The sequence below is a fragment of the Miniopterus natalensis genome, chromosome 14 (assembly GCF_054644295.1).
Source record: "Miniopterus natalensis isolate mMinNat1 chromosome 14, mMinNat1.hap1, whole genome shotgun sequence".
Taxonomy (NCBI): Eukaryota; Metazoa; Chordata; class Mammalia; order Chiroptera; family Miniopteridae; genus Miniopterus; species Miniopterus natalensis.
In genome coordinates this window covers 40,256,428-40,274,259 of record NC_142094.1, presented here as the reverse complement: position 1 = coordinate 40,274,259, position 17,832 = coordinate 40,256,428, and the positions used below count along the sequence as shown (strand labels likewise).

Below are 17,832 nucleotides of genomic sequence, written 5' to 3'. Positions count from 1 at the left end.
TATTATAAAACATTAAAAGACAAATACAAGTCACCCCCATACCCAAAAGCAATGGTTTCTTACATCCTTCCAGAGGTTGGAAATTAAAAGTTTGTACTATCTCAATTCTCATTCACAGCCCAATCTCAATCAGAAGACTTCCTGAATTTCTATCTGCTCCCCATAATTACTGTGGATGTCCATAGATGCCCAAGACCATTATAAACACAAGGATATCCAACTGCATGTTTGAGGCAACAGTATTATAGAGCCTGGCTTAGGGTAATCTTGCCTTTTTCTAAACTCCTACAGCACTTTTTACTGCTCTGACAGCACTGGTTTTATAACCCTTATTATATTTACTTATATATGTATGTATTTCTTACCTCCTCCACTAGAGTGTAAATTTTTTGAAAATAGCATCTGTGGCTAAAATTTCTTTTTAATCACTCAAAGTATTTCAACCACAGTGGCTGCCACTTTTGACATACTACTAACAGTGAAATACATAGTTACTGATTTTAACTTTAGAAATAAGGAACTGAAGAAATTTTTTTAAAGAAAAAATATAAGGAACAAACAAGCAAAGACTTAATTTTGTTAAGATGTTCAATACTAATGTAACCCCTATCAAAATCCCAATGGCACTTTTTTGCAGATATTAAAAAAAATAATCCATGCTAAAATTCATATGGAATTTCAAGGGACCTCAAAGAGCTAAAACAATATTGAAAAAGTAAACAAAGTTGGAGATACCACACTTCCTAATTATAAAACTACAGTAATCAAAACAATATGATACCTGCATAAAGACAGACACATAGAATAAAAAATAGAGAGCCCAGAAATAAATCCCCACATAAATGGTCAAATGATTTTTGACAAGGGTGCCAAGGCCATCAATGAGGGGGAAGACATTCTTTTCAACAAATGGTGCTGGGAAAACTGAATATCAATATGCATAAGCATGAAGTTAGATTTTTACTTATACCATATATAAAAATCAACTCAAAATGGATGAAAGACCTAAAACTATAAAACCCTTAGAAGAAAACACAAGGGGTGGCGGGGGGGGAGAATTACAGTGGATTTGACACCAAAAGAACATGCAACAAAATTAAAAATAAACTGGCCTTGGCCAGTGTGTGTTTGTTTCTGTCTGTCTGTCTGTCCATCTCTCTCTCTCTCTCCCCCTTCTCCTCTCTCTAAGAACATCAATAAGCACCCTGGCCGGTGTGACTCGGTTGGGCGTTGTCCCATATACTGAAAAGTTGCCAGTTCGATTCCTAATCAGGGCACATGCCTAGGTTGCAGCTAGATCCTTAGTAGGGGGCGTGAAAGAGGCAGCCAATTGATGTTACCCTCTCACATGGATATTTCTCTTTCTCTCTCTCTCCTTCTCCATTCCTCTCTCTAAAAATAATATCAATGAAAAATTAAAAAATTAAAAATCAGTAAGCATGTCCTCGGGTGAGGATTAAAAAATTGATAAAACTGGAAATTTTTTTTAAAAGCTTCTGTGCATAAAAGAACACAATCAACAGAGTGATGTTTGTGTGTCTCTCTCCCTCTCTCTGAAATCAGTAATCAAAAAAAAAGATAAGGAGCCAACCTGAAAGGTCTCTCAACAGCCAAATCTAGGACAATTTCAACTAAAAAAATAAACAATAATTGTAATGAATTATAGTCCATAGAATGAAATAAGCGTCCATGAGTCTATACTGGTAGGTAAACAAATAAATACATAAATGGAGAAGAGAAAGTTCTTCCTTATAATAGAATTGCAACTAATAAAGACAGAAGAAATAATAGAAATAAAAAATCATCATTAATCATCATTACCACAGCAGTAAGTTTTTCAAGCAAGATTCATCAATGGATGCTAAAATTACTGTATGATGGATGAGAACCTAGTAAGATGACAAAAAGATATTTACAAAATCTCAAAGTACCTCTCCACAAGATACCTATTAAGTAGAATGGGAAAAACAGAAACCTTACACCAGGAAAAACTGGCAAGACACCATCTTAACTAAGTGATCAAAGTAAACATCAACCATATGCTTCCTAATGTGGTGCACTAAGGATGACACAACATCAATTCTGTGGATTTCTTGCCCAAAATGCATAACTTGAATTTAATAATGAGAAATCATCAGACAAACCTAAATTGAGGGGCATTCTACAAATCATTTTGCCAGTATTCCTCAAAAGTGCCAACATTATGAAAGGCAAAGAAAAACAGAACCATTCCAAACTAAAGGAGATTAAGGAGACATGACCACTAAATACAAAGTGCGAGCTAGATTAGGTCCTGGATCAGAAAAATGACATTTGCTGGGATATTGGTGAATATCAAAAGGTTTGCAGATTAGGTAATAGTATTGCATCAATGTTCATTTCCTTATTTTTATAATTGTACTCTGTTTACATAAGATATTAACATTTGGGGAATCTAAGTAAAGGGTATACAGAAATTAGTTTTACAACTGTTCTGTAAGTCTAAAATTATTTTGTAAAAAGCTAGGAAAAGTATAAAGGCCCATTAGTAAACATGTAAGCACTCAAAACAGTTAGCTATTAATATTATAATTCTCCAGTATATTAAGCCTCCTGATATTTTTTTTCCTCATTTAGTAAATATTTTAATGAGTGACTACTACATGCTCAACAAACAGAAAAGGAAGGAAAGAAGCAAGCAAGCAGTCAGGCAGGCAGGCAGTCAGTCAAGTATTCACTTACTAAGAGATTCCTAGCACAGATGAATGTCCATTTCAAATAAACTCATGTCCATTTACACGCTTATTCTCTCCTTCTTTCAAACTGAGTAATTCCAAGTTCTACTTAATACTTGCTCTCCACTTTCCATATTCCTGTTCCTAGCTTTGTTATCAAAATGCATGTATTCTAAAAACATGGATCAAATCCCAGCTATATGACTTTGCCCATAACTTAAGTCTCTCTGACCCTTCCTATTTCTTTCTTTATAACACTGGGATGCCTTTAACCAACTTTATAGGGTTGTTGTGAGAATCAAATGGGAACAAATGCAAGTAAGAGGCACATAGTAGATGCTCAAAAAAATGTTACCTTTCCCTTACAAGTTATACATTTGACCCTTGAACAACACAGGGGGTTAGGGGTATCAACCCACTGGCAGAGTAAAAGATCTGCCATGTATAACTTTCAGCTCCCCCAAAACTTAAGGTGTCCTTTGGTATCTGCAAGGGACTGGTTTTTGGAACCTCCCTGGCCCCTACAATGAGTATCAAAATCCACAGATGTTTAAGTCCTCTATATAAAATGGTGTAGATCAAGGCATATAGTCAGTAGACACCCAACCACAGATCAAAAACACTATAGGTACTTGCTGAAAAAAATACACGTATAAGTAGACTCATGTAATTCAAACCCATGTGGTTCAAGGATCAACTGTATTTTCTAACTACTGTAGGATCCTGAAGTACAGATCATCAATTGTTACTAATCTCTAGGTGAATCCCTGGTTCTAAGAAGTTACTTTGTATTTTTCACCTCCATATTTTAAAAAATAAACCTAGTATATTTATTTTTATCCATTTTAACAGCTTTGGTATCCACTAAAAATCCAAATAACTAAAAAAATGAATAACTTCCCCCCTCTTTCCCAAATATCAGACAACTATTTCTAACAGCTTTTCCAAACATTATCTAGATTTTCTCATCATGCCAACCTCAAACGAGATCCCAAAATCACGCTCTGCTGCCACCTATTGGCTGTTACCATACTCTCCAGATATTTCCTTCTGTTTTTAGAATCCTAAGCCAGCCTTAAAGTGCAAGCCTCAACACAGCGGACTCCAGTCCTTCTCTGATGAGATGCTCCAAGTGCCTGCAAAGAGTTCTAGCACAATCACTTTAAATTAACACAACTGAAGATATATACTTGACAATTTACATTTTTTAGGCTCTTTCTTTTCCTATTTTCCATTATAAATGTTATGGCTGGCTCTGAAAAAAATAAACACGAAGTATAGGTAGTGAAGTGTCTAATGGAGAAAAACAGCTTTCTCAGAACTAAATGTGCTGTAAAATAGAAATATTCTTTCTAATTAGAAAACCAACTAAAAATTGTAGAACTATAAACAGTAAGAAGAGTTGTTTTAAATGCTACCTGATTCCATGCCTTGCTATTTATGTATTTTCATCTAAAAATATTCATACAATATTTTGCCCTCATATAGCAATGGAAAACTCAATCACATTACAAGAATGTACTGTACTCAACTACCGAACATAGAAGGGCTTTCTGCCTAATACTACCCTGAAAAAAAGGTAACTAATAGTTGCTCCTTCTATTCTACCAAAACACTTATTAAATGACTTAATAAATGGTCACAACATGCCAACACAAACACACACACAACAGAGTTTTTTATTATTATTTTATTATCACTATTTTTAATCCTCACCCAAGGAATTTTTTCCATTGCTTTTTCAGAGAGAGTGGAAGAGAGAGAGAAATGGAGAGAGAGAGATTGACTGCCTCCTGCACGCACCCGAACCAGGGCTGGGGATCAAGCCTGCAACCGAGGTTATGTGCCCTTGACCAGAATCAAACACGAGACCCTTCGGTCTTCAGGCTGACACTCTAACCACTGAGTCAAACTGGCTAGGGAACAACAGAGTTTTAAATGATGAACAGAGTTTAAAATGACGAACTTCAATTTTATTGGTGGTTGCTTAATTTTCTGGTCTCTCTTTTTCAAACCACACTAAATTTTGTAACATTTTCCTCATTAATTCAATGAAAACAGCCCACCATGACTAGATACAACTTTTTCATGTAGTAAGCAGGAAAGATGCTACAAAAGAAGAACAGTAAGAAGTTCTTAAACTTGTTTTCAGTTTTTAATGCAACTTGCCAACAAAGGTAAATGGTGATACAATAGCTACATGCAAAGGTACAAAGAAGCATACAACATGGTTCACAGCCTTCAGAGGTTGACAATGTAGTCAGTAATACAAGATTCAAACACAGAAAAGGATGGACGAAATAATACTGAGTATTAAATGACAAACAATTGATATAGATAATATTTACTACAACAAGTATGAAGGGTTGAAACAGCAATAAGAGCAAAGGTATGCCATTTATAGGAAAGGAGGGGCTCAAGCAACAGTAAAAGCAAGGGAATTCAAGCTATTGAGAATAATGGGAATGCAATGCTGTAGTCCAAATAGTAAAAGCATGTTGTTTAATACAAATGATCAGACAAGGTTAACTAAAAGAAAAATATATAGAAACTAGTAGGACAGCATTAGAAAGAGAAATAGACTGAACTGTGGAGGGTACTGAGTCACTGAGCGTTAGGCTAATGAATTCAGAAGACAATGAGAAAGTCACTGGAGACTCAGTATAGGGTAACATTCCCACACTATGGAGGGGTGAGGGTCAGGGGGAAGGAGTTTAACCCTGTAGCAGTGTTTAACAGACTGAAGAAAACTGAGAGACCAATCATGTTACTCCAGTAGTTCAGAAATAATGCTTAAGGTTTGAAAAAGAATGAAATTCAGTCTGAGGGAACAACAGATAGGAACCTGGTCAATGACTTAAAAAGTTAGACAAGTACAAGGCAGAGGAAGGAATTCAAAATGTTTCCAAAACTTTAAAACTGGGAACAGAAGTACCACAAAAAGAAACATAAGACAGAAAACAATTAATAAATTTTTCCAACAACTGAAATGTTTCTAAACCAAAATTCTATTTGTTTTTATTTAACACAAAGCAATAAAAAAACACAAACCCAAAGGTATAGCCAATTTCTACAACTGAATACAAACAGCATTCATACTCAAATATTATGAAGAAACATCTCATACTAAAGCATAAACCAGTCTATCATAAATCTACACAAATTACTTGATCGAGATCCATACTGCTGTTCCTTTTGTCCAAATGACTCCCATTACTTGAATTACCATACATTTCATATTTAAAATAAACAATGGTTTGAGATCCAGTTAATTATTCTGCCTAAGGAACTATATGAATAAAAGCTAATGCACATTGGAATATAGATTTCTCAATAGGTTAATCAACAGACTAGAAATACTAAATTGCAAATGAGTTACTATCAAATCCTTATAGATTCAAACCTTTCTTTTCCTACAAGTCTCCAACAAAGTAATCAAATTTTGAAAAGAAAAAACCCCAAAACTATGAAATACCACACTAGACAAGTTTCATGAGTGTCTTGGTTACCTTTACTTTATCTCTTCTCAAGCAACAGAATAGACAATTTTCATCAAAAGTCCAATCAGAAATGCTTTCAGGTTCACAGTCTGCAAAAATAGTAGGAATAACAAATTAATAGTCACAAATGAGGATTTTTCAGAAAACAAATGAGAATGTCAAAAATACTATTTTCACAACAAAAAACATCCTTACTTAGTGGTAGACAGGTTCCTATTTGTGTTAAAAATCTTAATAACTTCACCAGTTAATATATCTTATTCATACATATATTTATTTGCATTATCAACTAAACAAAAAGATGCTTACATGGATATAGCTTTAACTCACATAAACTGTGAATAAAAAGGAGACAGAGGCTTAAATCACCAAGGTATCACTGTCACCAGGATGATTTTTAAGTACCAAAAAAAGATTTTGAATACCTTTAAATAAACTGAGATCTTTTAAAAATGCAGGTCCAAACAGCCCTTCAAGAATACTTTCAAACCCTGAAAGGATGAAAAAAAATCCATTATTATAAAATTCCCTATGGTAATTTAATATTAATCTGTTACATGAAAAAATGGTGCTTTCCTCCAGTTCTCAAGGATCCCCAGATTATTACTGAAGAGATGCTAAGGCAAGACTGTCAGTGACAAAACTAAAAAAAAGGCTTTGCATTTTTGTCAATGATTAACATTCAATACAAATTCAGAACACATTCAAGAACAATACAAAACAATGCTAGAAAAAATGAAGGAATGGAAACTCATGGGTTCTCTTATCACCTTCCCAAATCCCAAATAATCTCTTTACATAAATATTCAAACTCCATTTTAAAAGGTGCCTTTGCCAATAAGAGTCAAACTGCTTCAAGATTTCCACAACATTCCAGATTAATCAAAATAGCATGTTTCTAAATATCAACTAAGACAACAGATTTTCAAGCTAATAGTTTTTTGAGGAAGGAAAATCCTTACTGAGAATATCTATATGGCTATAGAAAAAAGTCATTACATAATATTTTAACAGAAAAACACCTTTGTGATTATTTCACATTGCCACAATTAACTACTTACTGGTTCTTTTCTAAAGTTAGAACCCGCTAATTATACATACAAAAATATGAGAGCCCTTGCAGGTGTGGCTAAGTGGTTTGAGTGTTAGCCTATGCACCAAAAGGGGGGGAGATGGGGGAGGGAAGGAGGGAAGGAGGGAGAGGGAGAGGGAGAGGGAGAGGAAGCTATACATAGGTAGCATTTCCTTACCAGAAATTCAATCACCATAAAAGGTTTGGAAGGCAATGGGTCAGATAAGATGGTCCCTGGAAACAGTGTTTTATCTGGCTATAAGAATAACATTGTAATTTTAGGGATTTCTTTGTCCTTAGTATTAAGCCATAATTTAATAGAGTAATCTCTAGAGTTTGTGTTATCTACATTGTAGTTAGAGTTGATTTTTCTACACTATTTTCTAGATTCTAAACTTCTCACTTATTATTAAGGAGCAATTGTTTTTCAATTCTCCTTAGTTCTTCCCATCAAAGTTATTCCAAGAATATTAGCAAGATCAAACTACCCATTCAGAAAATGGGCGGTATCTATGCCTGTTCATTATTTCCCTACTATAATTTAAACATTTTCTACTAAATTACTATGGACTTTCTTCCCCACACTAGGGAGGAGAAAGGGTCGCACTGGCGGTTTTGAGGGTGGGGAGGTGGTGGTGTGTAAGAGAAGGAGAAGGAATTGCTAGATATTGTCTACCTCTGCAAACTAGATATTCTCAACAAAAGCCTTAAAAAAAAAAATCCCACAGGCTACCTCCAACTCTAAAGCCCTCCTACACCACCCCCCAAAGGAATTGATTTTACAAATATTTTAATATCTTTAAACTATCAAGTACACAGTGCAAATAGCTAAAGGAGATTATACAGGTAGCTCTTATCCTGAAGAGCAAATCTAATATGCTTTCATCTGGGTTTGTAAGAACTTATAACAAATTCCAAACTTGTATGCTAAGCATAAATTGAAAGGGAAAATGTAAATACAGCAAGAAATAATACTAGGAAACAAACAAATATAAACTAAAAAGCTTTGGAAGATAAAATTTTAAAAATTACAAAGGATAATGGAACCTGAAAGAGTAAGAAAACAGAATAAAAACTCCATCAATAACACACACACACAGTAACAAAAACCAAATCACAGAACAAAAAGCAGTGAAAGGAAAAAACCAAAATGAAACAAGAAAAAAATCTGGTAATAAATGTGAAGATTTAACCATAACTAATTTTTATCAAAATACTAACTGTAAACAAGTCACTCTTCTTTTGCACATATCTGCAATAATACATTAAACTTCACAAGTATTATTGATTTGACACTGTAAAACCATATTTTCTACCCTCTGTTAACTGAATTTAATGCCACTCAGTTTTATTAATATTAAATATTGAATTTAGCAGTTGCATAGCAACAAGGACTGTCTCATGTGCCATGCTTGACATTAACAAAAGGCAAATAAGGGAAGAACAAATTATTCAAAATTTATACCATGATCTCATAGAAAAGCCATGAAGATCAATAACAAAATGCCATGGAAAATTAAATAAATACTGAAAAAGACAGCCAGGTCATTATGTTCAATCAGTAGGGCTTAAAAAGCACTTTTATGTAATATATTACATATAAAGAAATATTAATAATTTTACTGGACATGACCACTTTCCAAGAATTACTATCCAACATTACAACTGGTTTCAGCTGGTTTCCAGATTCTTCCTCACTGCAGCCTTCAATGTGTCTTCAGACTGTATTCCCAAAGCACTGCTTTAACAATGCTATCATTGTTCAGAAAAATTAAACAGTTTAAAAACCAAATCCCAAATTCCTAAATTCAGCAATCAAAGCAGCTTATAATTTGACCCCAACCTACTGTTAAAGAGCAGCAATATTTCATAGAACCTTCCTGCTCATTCTCACAGCTCCAGTCAGGTTAGTGTTCTAATGTAATCAGTTATCATTTCTACCTCCTAATATTTTCTCAAGCTTCTGCATCTCATCTCTGCCCAAATAAATTATCTTAAGTCACTCTTCAATTTGTTAAAAAATACATATTCGCTTATTCAACATATAATAACTGAGAGCCTGCCTTCCAACCAGGGACAGTGGATAGCACTGAGTAGGCAGTGGCAAGCAGACATGGTGCCTGCCCTCATGGAGCTTTGGTTTCCTGTTTTATCCTGCTCAGAATTCACATATCATTTTCCCCTTTTAAATAAATGTCAGCTGCCTTATGTTTTCTGTCATGTGCAAAGCGCTGTCTATGTAAGTATTCTGTAAAATAAAATTTGTTATAGGCTTTCTAAACCCGATTTTTTTTTTTCATGTTTCTATATTCTCTCAAGGAGATTTAATGCTCCAGAAAGGATGGGAAACTTCCTGTTTCCCACAATGTGTCTCTTTTAGTAGGACTCTACACGCCTGATACTCAGCTTCTGATTTAATCGTAAAGCTCTCAAAAACAAAAGATAGAAGACTAGAATTTCTCACAATTTCCCTCTTCAATCTAAAGCACAATCTCTTTTCCATTTCTATCTAAAGGGGGAAAGGCAGGTCATGAAAAGTAACAGGATAGGAACATATCAAATACAGAGCTAACTAAGGTAAGCAATACAGCCTGTACTTTTGAAATGAAGAAAAATGTTATGGAATAAAAAAAATGGTTCCTGGGTCCTAGGAACCTCTCCTCTGAGATAACCAGGTCAACAATTTGAGACACAAAGAGGTACTTAAGAAAAACTAGAAGCATATCAGAAAGTCACCAATTTTTATATCAAGGTCCCTTGGATATCTTGTAAAACTTGATGCCTGGAATAAAAGAGCTCAATTTTCAACTGAGTATTATTATTTTATAAAACATCAGTTCAAAGGTGCCTGCTGGTAACAATCACCAACTAATGTCCTAATAAACAAAGAAGGCACTATCTCAAGTTCTCTGCTTAAAACTCAAGGGTGTATTACTTTCCGAAATCACACTGAACTCCAAGTGAGCCCCAGAGTGAAAGTAATTAAAAAGCACCAGATTTTATAATCTATTATATTCTACCCAAGGTAATATAAGGTAACTAATCACTCTTCATTAATGTTCCAGCTATCTCAGTGTGTCAAACAACTAAAGAAATCTGGATGGATGAACATCTACAGGTAATGAACAAAAGCCAGGCTTCTCTTCTCAAGGAGATTTAATACTCCAGATAATCCATCCCACTACTGGACAACTACATTCCTTGAGAGTTCCTCATCCCTCTCTGAGCATCTGTTCCTGGACAATGCACTTTGAGCCCATTTGCTGGCCCACTTATCACCCTCAGAATAATGCAACACAAGAAATGATTGGGGAAAAAAACGACCAGATATACTGAAGAGAAACAATAATTTAATTATAACTAATGGCCCAAACTGAAACAGAATTAGTGAAGAAGAAAAATACTAGAACTAGAACTTGAAGAAACACTCTACCAGGGAGGAATAGCATTTTTTTTTTTTTTTTTTTTTAAAAGAGCAATCTGCTCTGAAAAAGAGAGTGAGAAATATGTTTGAGGGGAAAAAAAGAAAAACAAAACTGCCAAAACAACCAAACAGAGGTACTGAGTAGGAAAATATACAACCAATTAGTGATTTAGAAAACCAACTTAAAGAAATGTCTTCATAATATATATTGAATATGAGGACACAGAAATCACGAGAAAACCATTAGAGATGAAGAAGTTGCCAGGACATTCAATATCTGTAAAACAGGATTTCCAGAACAAGAAAAGGCAAAAGGCAACACATAAAAATGAAAGAAACTTAAATTTTAAAAAAATGGATGGGCCCAGCTGGGTGTGGCTCAGCGGATGAGCATCAGTCTAGGATCCGGGGGATTGCTGTTTGATTCTGGGCGGGGGCGTGCAGGAGGCAGCCAATCAATGACGAATTTCTCATCATTGATGTTTCTATCTCTCCCTCTCCCTTCCTTTCTCTGAAGTCAACAAAGATATATTTGAGGGGGGGAAATGGGTGGGAGGAGAAGGAAAAAGTAAAATAAAACTTCCTAATTTGAATAGTGTCTTGAGTCTTCATTATCTAATGGCCTCTGGGAAGTACCGATGCAGGATTCTTGGGGGGAAAGCACATACATATAGAACTGTCCTGGTAAAATAACTCAATTTCAAGAATAAAAGTTTAAGCCCGGCCGGGCGTGGCTCAGCGGCTGAGCATCGACCTAGGATCCAGGCGATCAGGGTTCGATTCCTGGTCAGGGCACATGCCCGGGTTGTGGGCTCGATCCCCAGTTGGGGGTGTGCAGGAGGCAGCTGATCAATGACTCTCTCATCATTGATGTTCTATCTCTCTCCCTCTCCTTTCCTCTCTCAGGGAAAAAAAAAAAAAGAATAAAAGTTTAAAAGCTCCAAAAGAGGGAAATTTTTACTTAATTTTACTTGGAATAAAGAAAAGAGATTTATACTGCCAGTTATTTCATCAGTAAAAGAAAATGCCAAAAGCCAATGGAGCTATGTTTACAAAATTCTGAGGGTTTAAAAAAAAAAAAAAAATCACAAAACTTTTTGTAGGCAATTTATTTCTTGATTTTCAAAATCGATGGTATATGGTGGTTGATAGTACTTTTACTTTTAATTGTGGTAAAAAACACATAATATAAAACATATCATTTTAAGTGCACCATTAAATAAACTATAGGGTATCCCAAAAAATATACACATAATTATAAAGGCAGTGTTGATTAAAATACATTTCATTTTCAAAATTCAGCTATCAGCTGTTGAAGTGTGTACACATTTTTGAAGGGACACCCTGTATTTACACTGTATACACTGTACCATCTCCAGAACTTTCTTCATTTTGCAGAATTGAAACTCTATACCCATTAGACAATAATTCTCTCTATTCTCCCCAGACACCCAGCCCTGCCAACCACAGTTCTACTTCTCATCTCTGTGAAAGTGACTGCTCTAAGTACCTCTTAAGTAGAATCATACAGTATTTGTCATTTGGTGACTGGATTTCACTTAGCAAAATGTCCTCAAGGTTTATCCATGCTGTAGCATGTGAAAGGATATCCTTCCTTTTTAAGGCTGAATAATATTCCTTTGATCCATACATCCTATTTTGTTTCTCCATTCATCCACTGATGGACATTTGTGTTGCTTCCCACCTGGCTATTGTAAATAATGCTGCTATAAATCCCTTATCTTTTGATACTCAAACTAACCCGAGAACCAGACCTCTATCTAAATCTCTTATTTTTTAAATCTCCTTTACCTACAGTTATAGTCTTCATTTTGGTAATATTACTTGTGTGTTTTTATCCCTTGATCAATCTTGCCAGTTTGTTTTCTAAGGTTTTATTTTTCCCCACAAAAATCCACTTATGAATTTTCTTCTCTATCATATCTTTGTTTTCCGGTTCATTAATTTTCACACTAAGTTTCATTATCTTTATATTCTCTTTGGATTAATTCTGTTACTCTTTTTTCTAAGTTATGATAGCTTAAGTTCATTTATTTCTTCTTTTATTTTTAACAAAGAATGAAGTATAGGAAAGATTAAAGAGAACTAACTTTTAATTATTTTATATTAAGAAGTAATCTAGGATAAGTAAAATGTAATATATGCAAATAATGGAATATTATTACAATATAAAAGACCGAACTTGAAAACATTATGCTAAATGAAAAAGGTCAGAAATAAAAGACCACATAGTACATGATTCCATTTATAGAAAATATCCAGAAAAGACAAATCTATAGAGACAGAAAGTAGATTAGTAGGTTTCCTAGGGCTCAGAGTAAAAAGAGGAATGATTACAAATGGACACATTTCTTTTTGAGGTGATGGAAATATCCTAAAATTAGATTTTGGTGATGGTTGCACAACTCTGTAAATATGTAGATTGTAAGATATGTAAATTATTTCTCAATAGGACTGTTAACAAAATAATCTATGCATATTTGGTAAATATTTGTAATGTTTTAAGAAAATTTGGCTTATTAGAGAGTTAGCCTTGTATTCTAATTTAAAATATAGAGTTTAATAGCTGATTTAGACTTGTGGTTTTAGGCTGAAGACTTATTAAGTTTGCATACTATATTAGAATATTTATACAACTTAGGAATAATCACATTTATAAGTTTAAATGATTAAATTTATAATATTTACTTAGCTATTTGGAAAGATTTTGTTAAACCAAATTTAAAGAGAAAATATAAAAATTTTACTTTATAACTATATATTAAAATGTTTTAAGAAGTTAAACTAATCAGGTACTTCATGCTCATTATAACAAAATCTTCAGATAAACACTGTAAAGCAAGTATTATTGCTACCTAGTATATTTAAGAAGCTGAAAATCAAAATGTTTTAACTCATCTTACTATTTCAACATCCCCCTATCTCCACCAGAATCCATCCTTCACACTGCTGCCAAACTTCCTCCACTTTTTCTTGGTTTCAAAACCCTTGATGACTTTCCACTGACAATACTGAAGACTTCCAATTCCTGGATAATATGCAAGATCACTGAGAGTCTGTCTAGTCCCAAACTACTGTCTACCCAGACATCATTTTCTGTCACAAAAACTATGCTCTGGCCAGACTGATTGATCAATCATTACATATATATCAATGCTTCCAAGCTTTTTAAGCACAGTATGCCCTCTGCCTAGATGTTCTCCTGTAACCCTCAATCTAGTTAATTCTTTCTAAGACATCCCTTATCTCACCCCACAAGCCCCAGGCAAAGGTAGGAACATTGCCATCAGTGCTGAAGTTGCACTGCTTATAAACGATAATTTTTTTTGGCATTTTATCCACTAGATTTTGAACAAATAAATGAAGCCTATTCATCTTTTTTCTTAACATCAGCCTGTGTCTTAAACTGCAGTCGATAATATTTGTTGGATGAATACAAACACAACTTTCTTAATTCCTATATCCTTGTATTTACTTGAGTGGTTTGAAATTTCATGACTCCATTTTGTGGGTCTGTCATGTTGAAGACTCGCAGAAATAGAAATAAAGTAAATAAAACAGAAGGGTAATCGATATCTGATAGAGAAAGGATGGTTTTCTGCTCCAGCTCAACCAAATTCCCTGTATCTATAAACTAAAAACAGAACATAATTAATGGCTTGCTTTGCTGGCCCATGAACAGAGATGACAGAACACTTTTTTGTGTGTGTACAAAGCTGTAACCACAGCAAAGACAGAAATAATTTAAGAAAGATGAAGTCCGAAAAAATAGTGGTATTAATTAATACATTAAGGAGAAATAGGGATATATATTGAGTAGCTGGAACATTACCAAAATAATTTCATATAATTATACCTACATACCTAATGCCATAAATGAGGTTCTAAGATGTTAAGTAACCAAAAACATAAAAATAGTAAATAGCTAGGTCAAATGAATTTAGTTCTTTGGAAATCCAAGGGCAGTTTGGTTCATTTTTCTGGTGATATCAAACTGTCTTCGGTAGAGTAATTATGCTAAAAAGCCATTTAAATGCAAATCTAAAGTTGATTAGGAATGAGTCAATTACACCAGGAGTTCACAATCTATGGGCCACAATTCCTTAGAGGAACTCAGTCATTACAAGGTCAGTAAATCCATATGAGTACTGTTAGTAAATTAAATAAAAATGTGCTTGCCTTCACAGCCACTACTCAATACTTTTGCTGTGAACAAAATACATTATTTCTTTTTAAAGCATTACTGAATTCATAATAGCCTTGTTATTATATATTTTTCAAAGATACTAAATATGCAATACAACGTGGGAGACCAGCAATTTCTTTTGCCTTTTTTTAAGATTAATGAAGCAAAAGGAATTTCTGTTGTTTCTGAGACTCTTTTCCTTGGTGGACTATAGATACTGAGTGTTTACTATGAGTCAGGCACTAGAGATGCAGCTATGAACAACACAGACAAAAGTCCCTATCTTGGAACTTTATGGCAGGTCAGAGAAATGATATAAATAATAATAATGATGATGAATGTGTGATAAGGATAAGCAGAAGTAGTAATGATCAAAGAAGAATATAGCAGAGTAGGGGGATAACAAACAAACCCTGATAAACTCTGAGACTTGCCGGGGAGGTACAGAGTAAGGAGAATTTTTAGAGAGGTCAGAAAAAGATTTTAGGGGGCAACATTTTTGGGTACTGAATGAAGTGAGGAAACAAGGCATATAGGACAGGAACATGCAAGGCAGAGGGGAAAACACTAAAGCAATATATAGTATGAAGTATGGTATATCTGAGAAACAGCAAGAAAATTGGTATGGTCTGAGCAAAGTAACTAAGAAGGAAAGTAGGAGATGAGGTCAGAGATCTAGAGGCAACATCATGGCGAGACTGGATTGTGAATTTAGTAGAAATCCTCTAGGTTTACATTTAGGTAGTGGTGGAGGTAACATGATCAGATTTAAATCGGTTAAGATTTCCAGGTGGCTGCATGGATAACTGATTATAAGGAAAGCATTAGTAGGAGACTATTATAACAGCTTTAGCAAGCGATAATGGTGGCTTGAACTGGAGTGGTAGAGAGTGGTGGTTGGATATAGAGTATATTTTGAAGATAAAACCAACTTGTTTGGCAATGCTCTAAATGTGGAATGTGAGGGAAAGGAGCTGAAAGTAATACTTAGGCTTTTGGTCTGAGAAATGGGTGAATGGTAATGTAACTTTCCAAGACAGAGACGGCTAGAGGAGAAATGGATCTGGCAGAGAGAGATCTAGTTCAGTTGACATGCCTCTTAGAAATCAAAGTGAAGCCAATTGGATAGGTGAGTTTGAAGTTAAAAGGAGACACTGGGATCAGTGATATAAAACTAGAAATCATCAAATAGAGATAAAATAAAGCCTTAGAACTAGAAGAGATCATATTCAATTAATGAAAGAAGATAAAAAGTAGAGGAGGGTAGAGGACTTAATACTGGAGCATTCCAATGTATACCAATTAGGGGAAAAAAGAGACTGAAAATATGATCAGGTATTATTTTGCATCTGGCAAACAACTTGGCTGTAAGCACGCAAAAATTACTAGTTGATCTGAACTACTGTATATGGCAAGTGAACAAACTTCAATCTGGCTCCCATTAGAATAAGCTTCAGCATGCTTAGAAATATTTAAATTACACCAAAGCTTGAGTTAGCCTTCAGATTTATATACACACTTACATATAAAGTAAATTATTAATAGTTTTTTCCTGCTCAAAAACATTCAATGATTACCTACTCCCTGCAGAATAAAATCCAAACTATGAAGTCTGGCTTTTAAATCCTTCCAAAAGTGAACCTTTTCAACATTCTCTCTTCCAATTACGCTCAACTCAAACTATTGTTTCTTGAATATAGCTTGCTTTTGCTCTTCTTGATTCTTCTCCTCACGCTATTCCTTCTGCCTAAAATGTCCTTCTCATAAATCTCAAGAGTCTTGATCCTGTTTAGTCTTCAAAGTCACAGATCAAAAGTCCCTTCAGATTGTTATGTTTCCTCTCAACTGACTTCCAAGATCTTTCACTTCACCTATTCTGAATTTTAAGCATGAAGGCATATGTTTTATGTACCCAACTGAATTTTACACTCAATGTTGCAATAAAAGAGAAGAAACACTAGTACTCTAGAAAAGTAAGAGACTAGTGGTTAAGAGCATAAACTGATTCTGGAGCTAGACTACTTCAGTTAAAATTTCTGACTTTGCCTTTTCATAGTTCAATGGCTTTGGGCAAGTTATTTGTGTTTTTTATGCTTCATCTTCCTTGGCTATAAAATTATTTTGATCTCAAAAATTTAAGATTATTAAATAAATACTTGCAAACTGTTTAGAATAATATCTGAAAGCATAATAGAAGCACTATATTGTAAAGTGTTTGAGAAAGGAAAAAGGGAAGGAGGTTGTATTTTGGTTTGTAACTCCTTCTTTTCCTATTTACTTAAAAGACAACTACATGCAACAACAATTATAAATCTGTGTTGATGAGCATATAATGCATAAAGATGTAATTTGTGACAATCACAACATAAAGTAGGGGACAGACATATAAAAGCAAAGTACTTTGTATACTATTGAAACTAAGTTATTAATTTGAAATAGATTCTTATAAGTTAAGATGTTAATTATATTCCCATACTCCAGGAAAATAACTAAAAAGTTGTATAGTAAGAGAAATAAAAAGAAAGTCAAAATGATACACTAGAAAATATTTATATAAGAAAAAAGGCAGTAATGAAGGACTTAAAGAACAAACTTGACAAAAGATGGAGGAAAAACAAATAGCAACGTCGCAAAGATCTTTTCTTATCAGTAATTACATTAAATTTAAATGGATTAAACTTTCCAATTAAAAGGCAGAGATCAGGAGAATGGAAAAAAGAAACATTATCCTACTATATGCTGTGTACAACAGACTCACTTTAGATCCAAGGACACAAAGAGGTTCAAAGTGAAAGATAAGAAAAAGAGTCCATGAAAACAGCAACTGAAAGAGAAATTGAGTGGATATACTAATATTAACCAAAACAGGTGTTAACATAAAACTTGTTACAATAGACAAAGAAGAACATTACATG

At 34.1% G+C, this 17,832-nt stretch overlaps 1 protein-coding gene across 9 annotated transcripts in view; it reads right to left on the bottom strand.

The window, feature by feature from the left end:
• LCOR (ligand dependent nuclear receptor corepressor) overlaps positions 1-17,832 on the bottom strand; it is a 99,821-nt gene that overhangs the window by 44,441 nt on the left and 37,548 nt on the right. For 6 of the 9 annotated variants that reach the window (XM_087824475.1, XM_087824476.1, XM_087824480.1 and 3 more), the window contains 2 exons: positions 6,640-6,705; positions 6,224-6,303 (listed from right to left, as the gene is read on the bottom strand). In XM_087824475.1, coding sequence (XP_087680601.1) covers positions 6,224-6,303; positions 6,640-6,705 — 146 coding nt within the window. Of the gene's footprint in view, positions 1-6,223; positions 6,307-6,523; positions 6,552-6,639; positions 6,706-17,832 lie in introns of those variants that run through there. The other 3 variants (XM_087824479.1, XM_016219917.2, XM_016219918.2) reach the window with 3 other exon arrangements.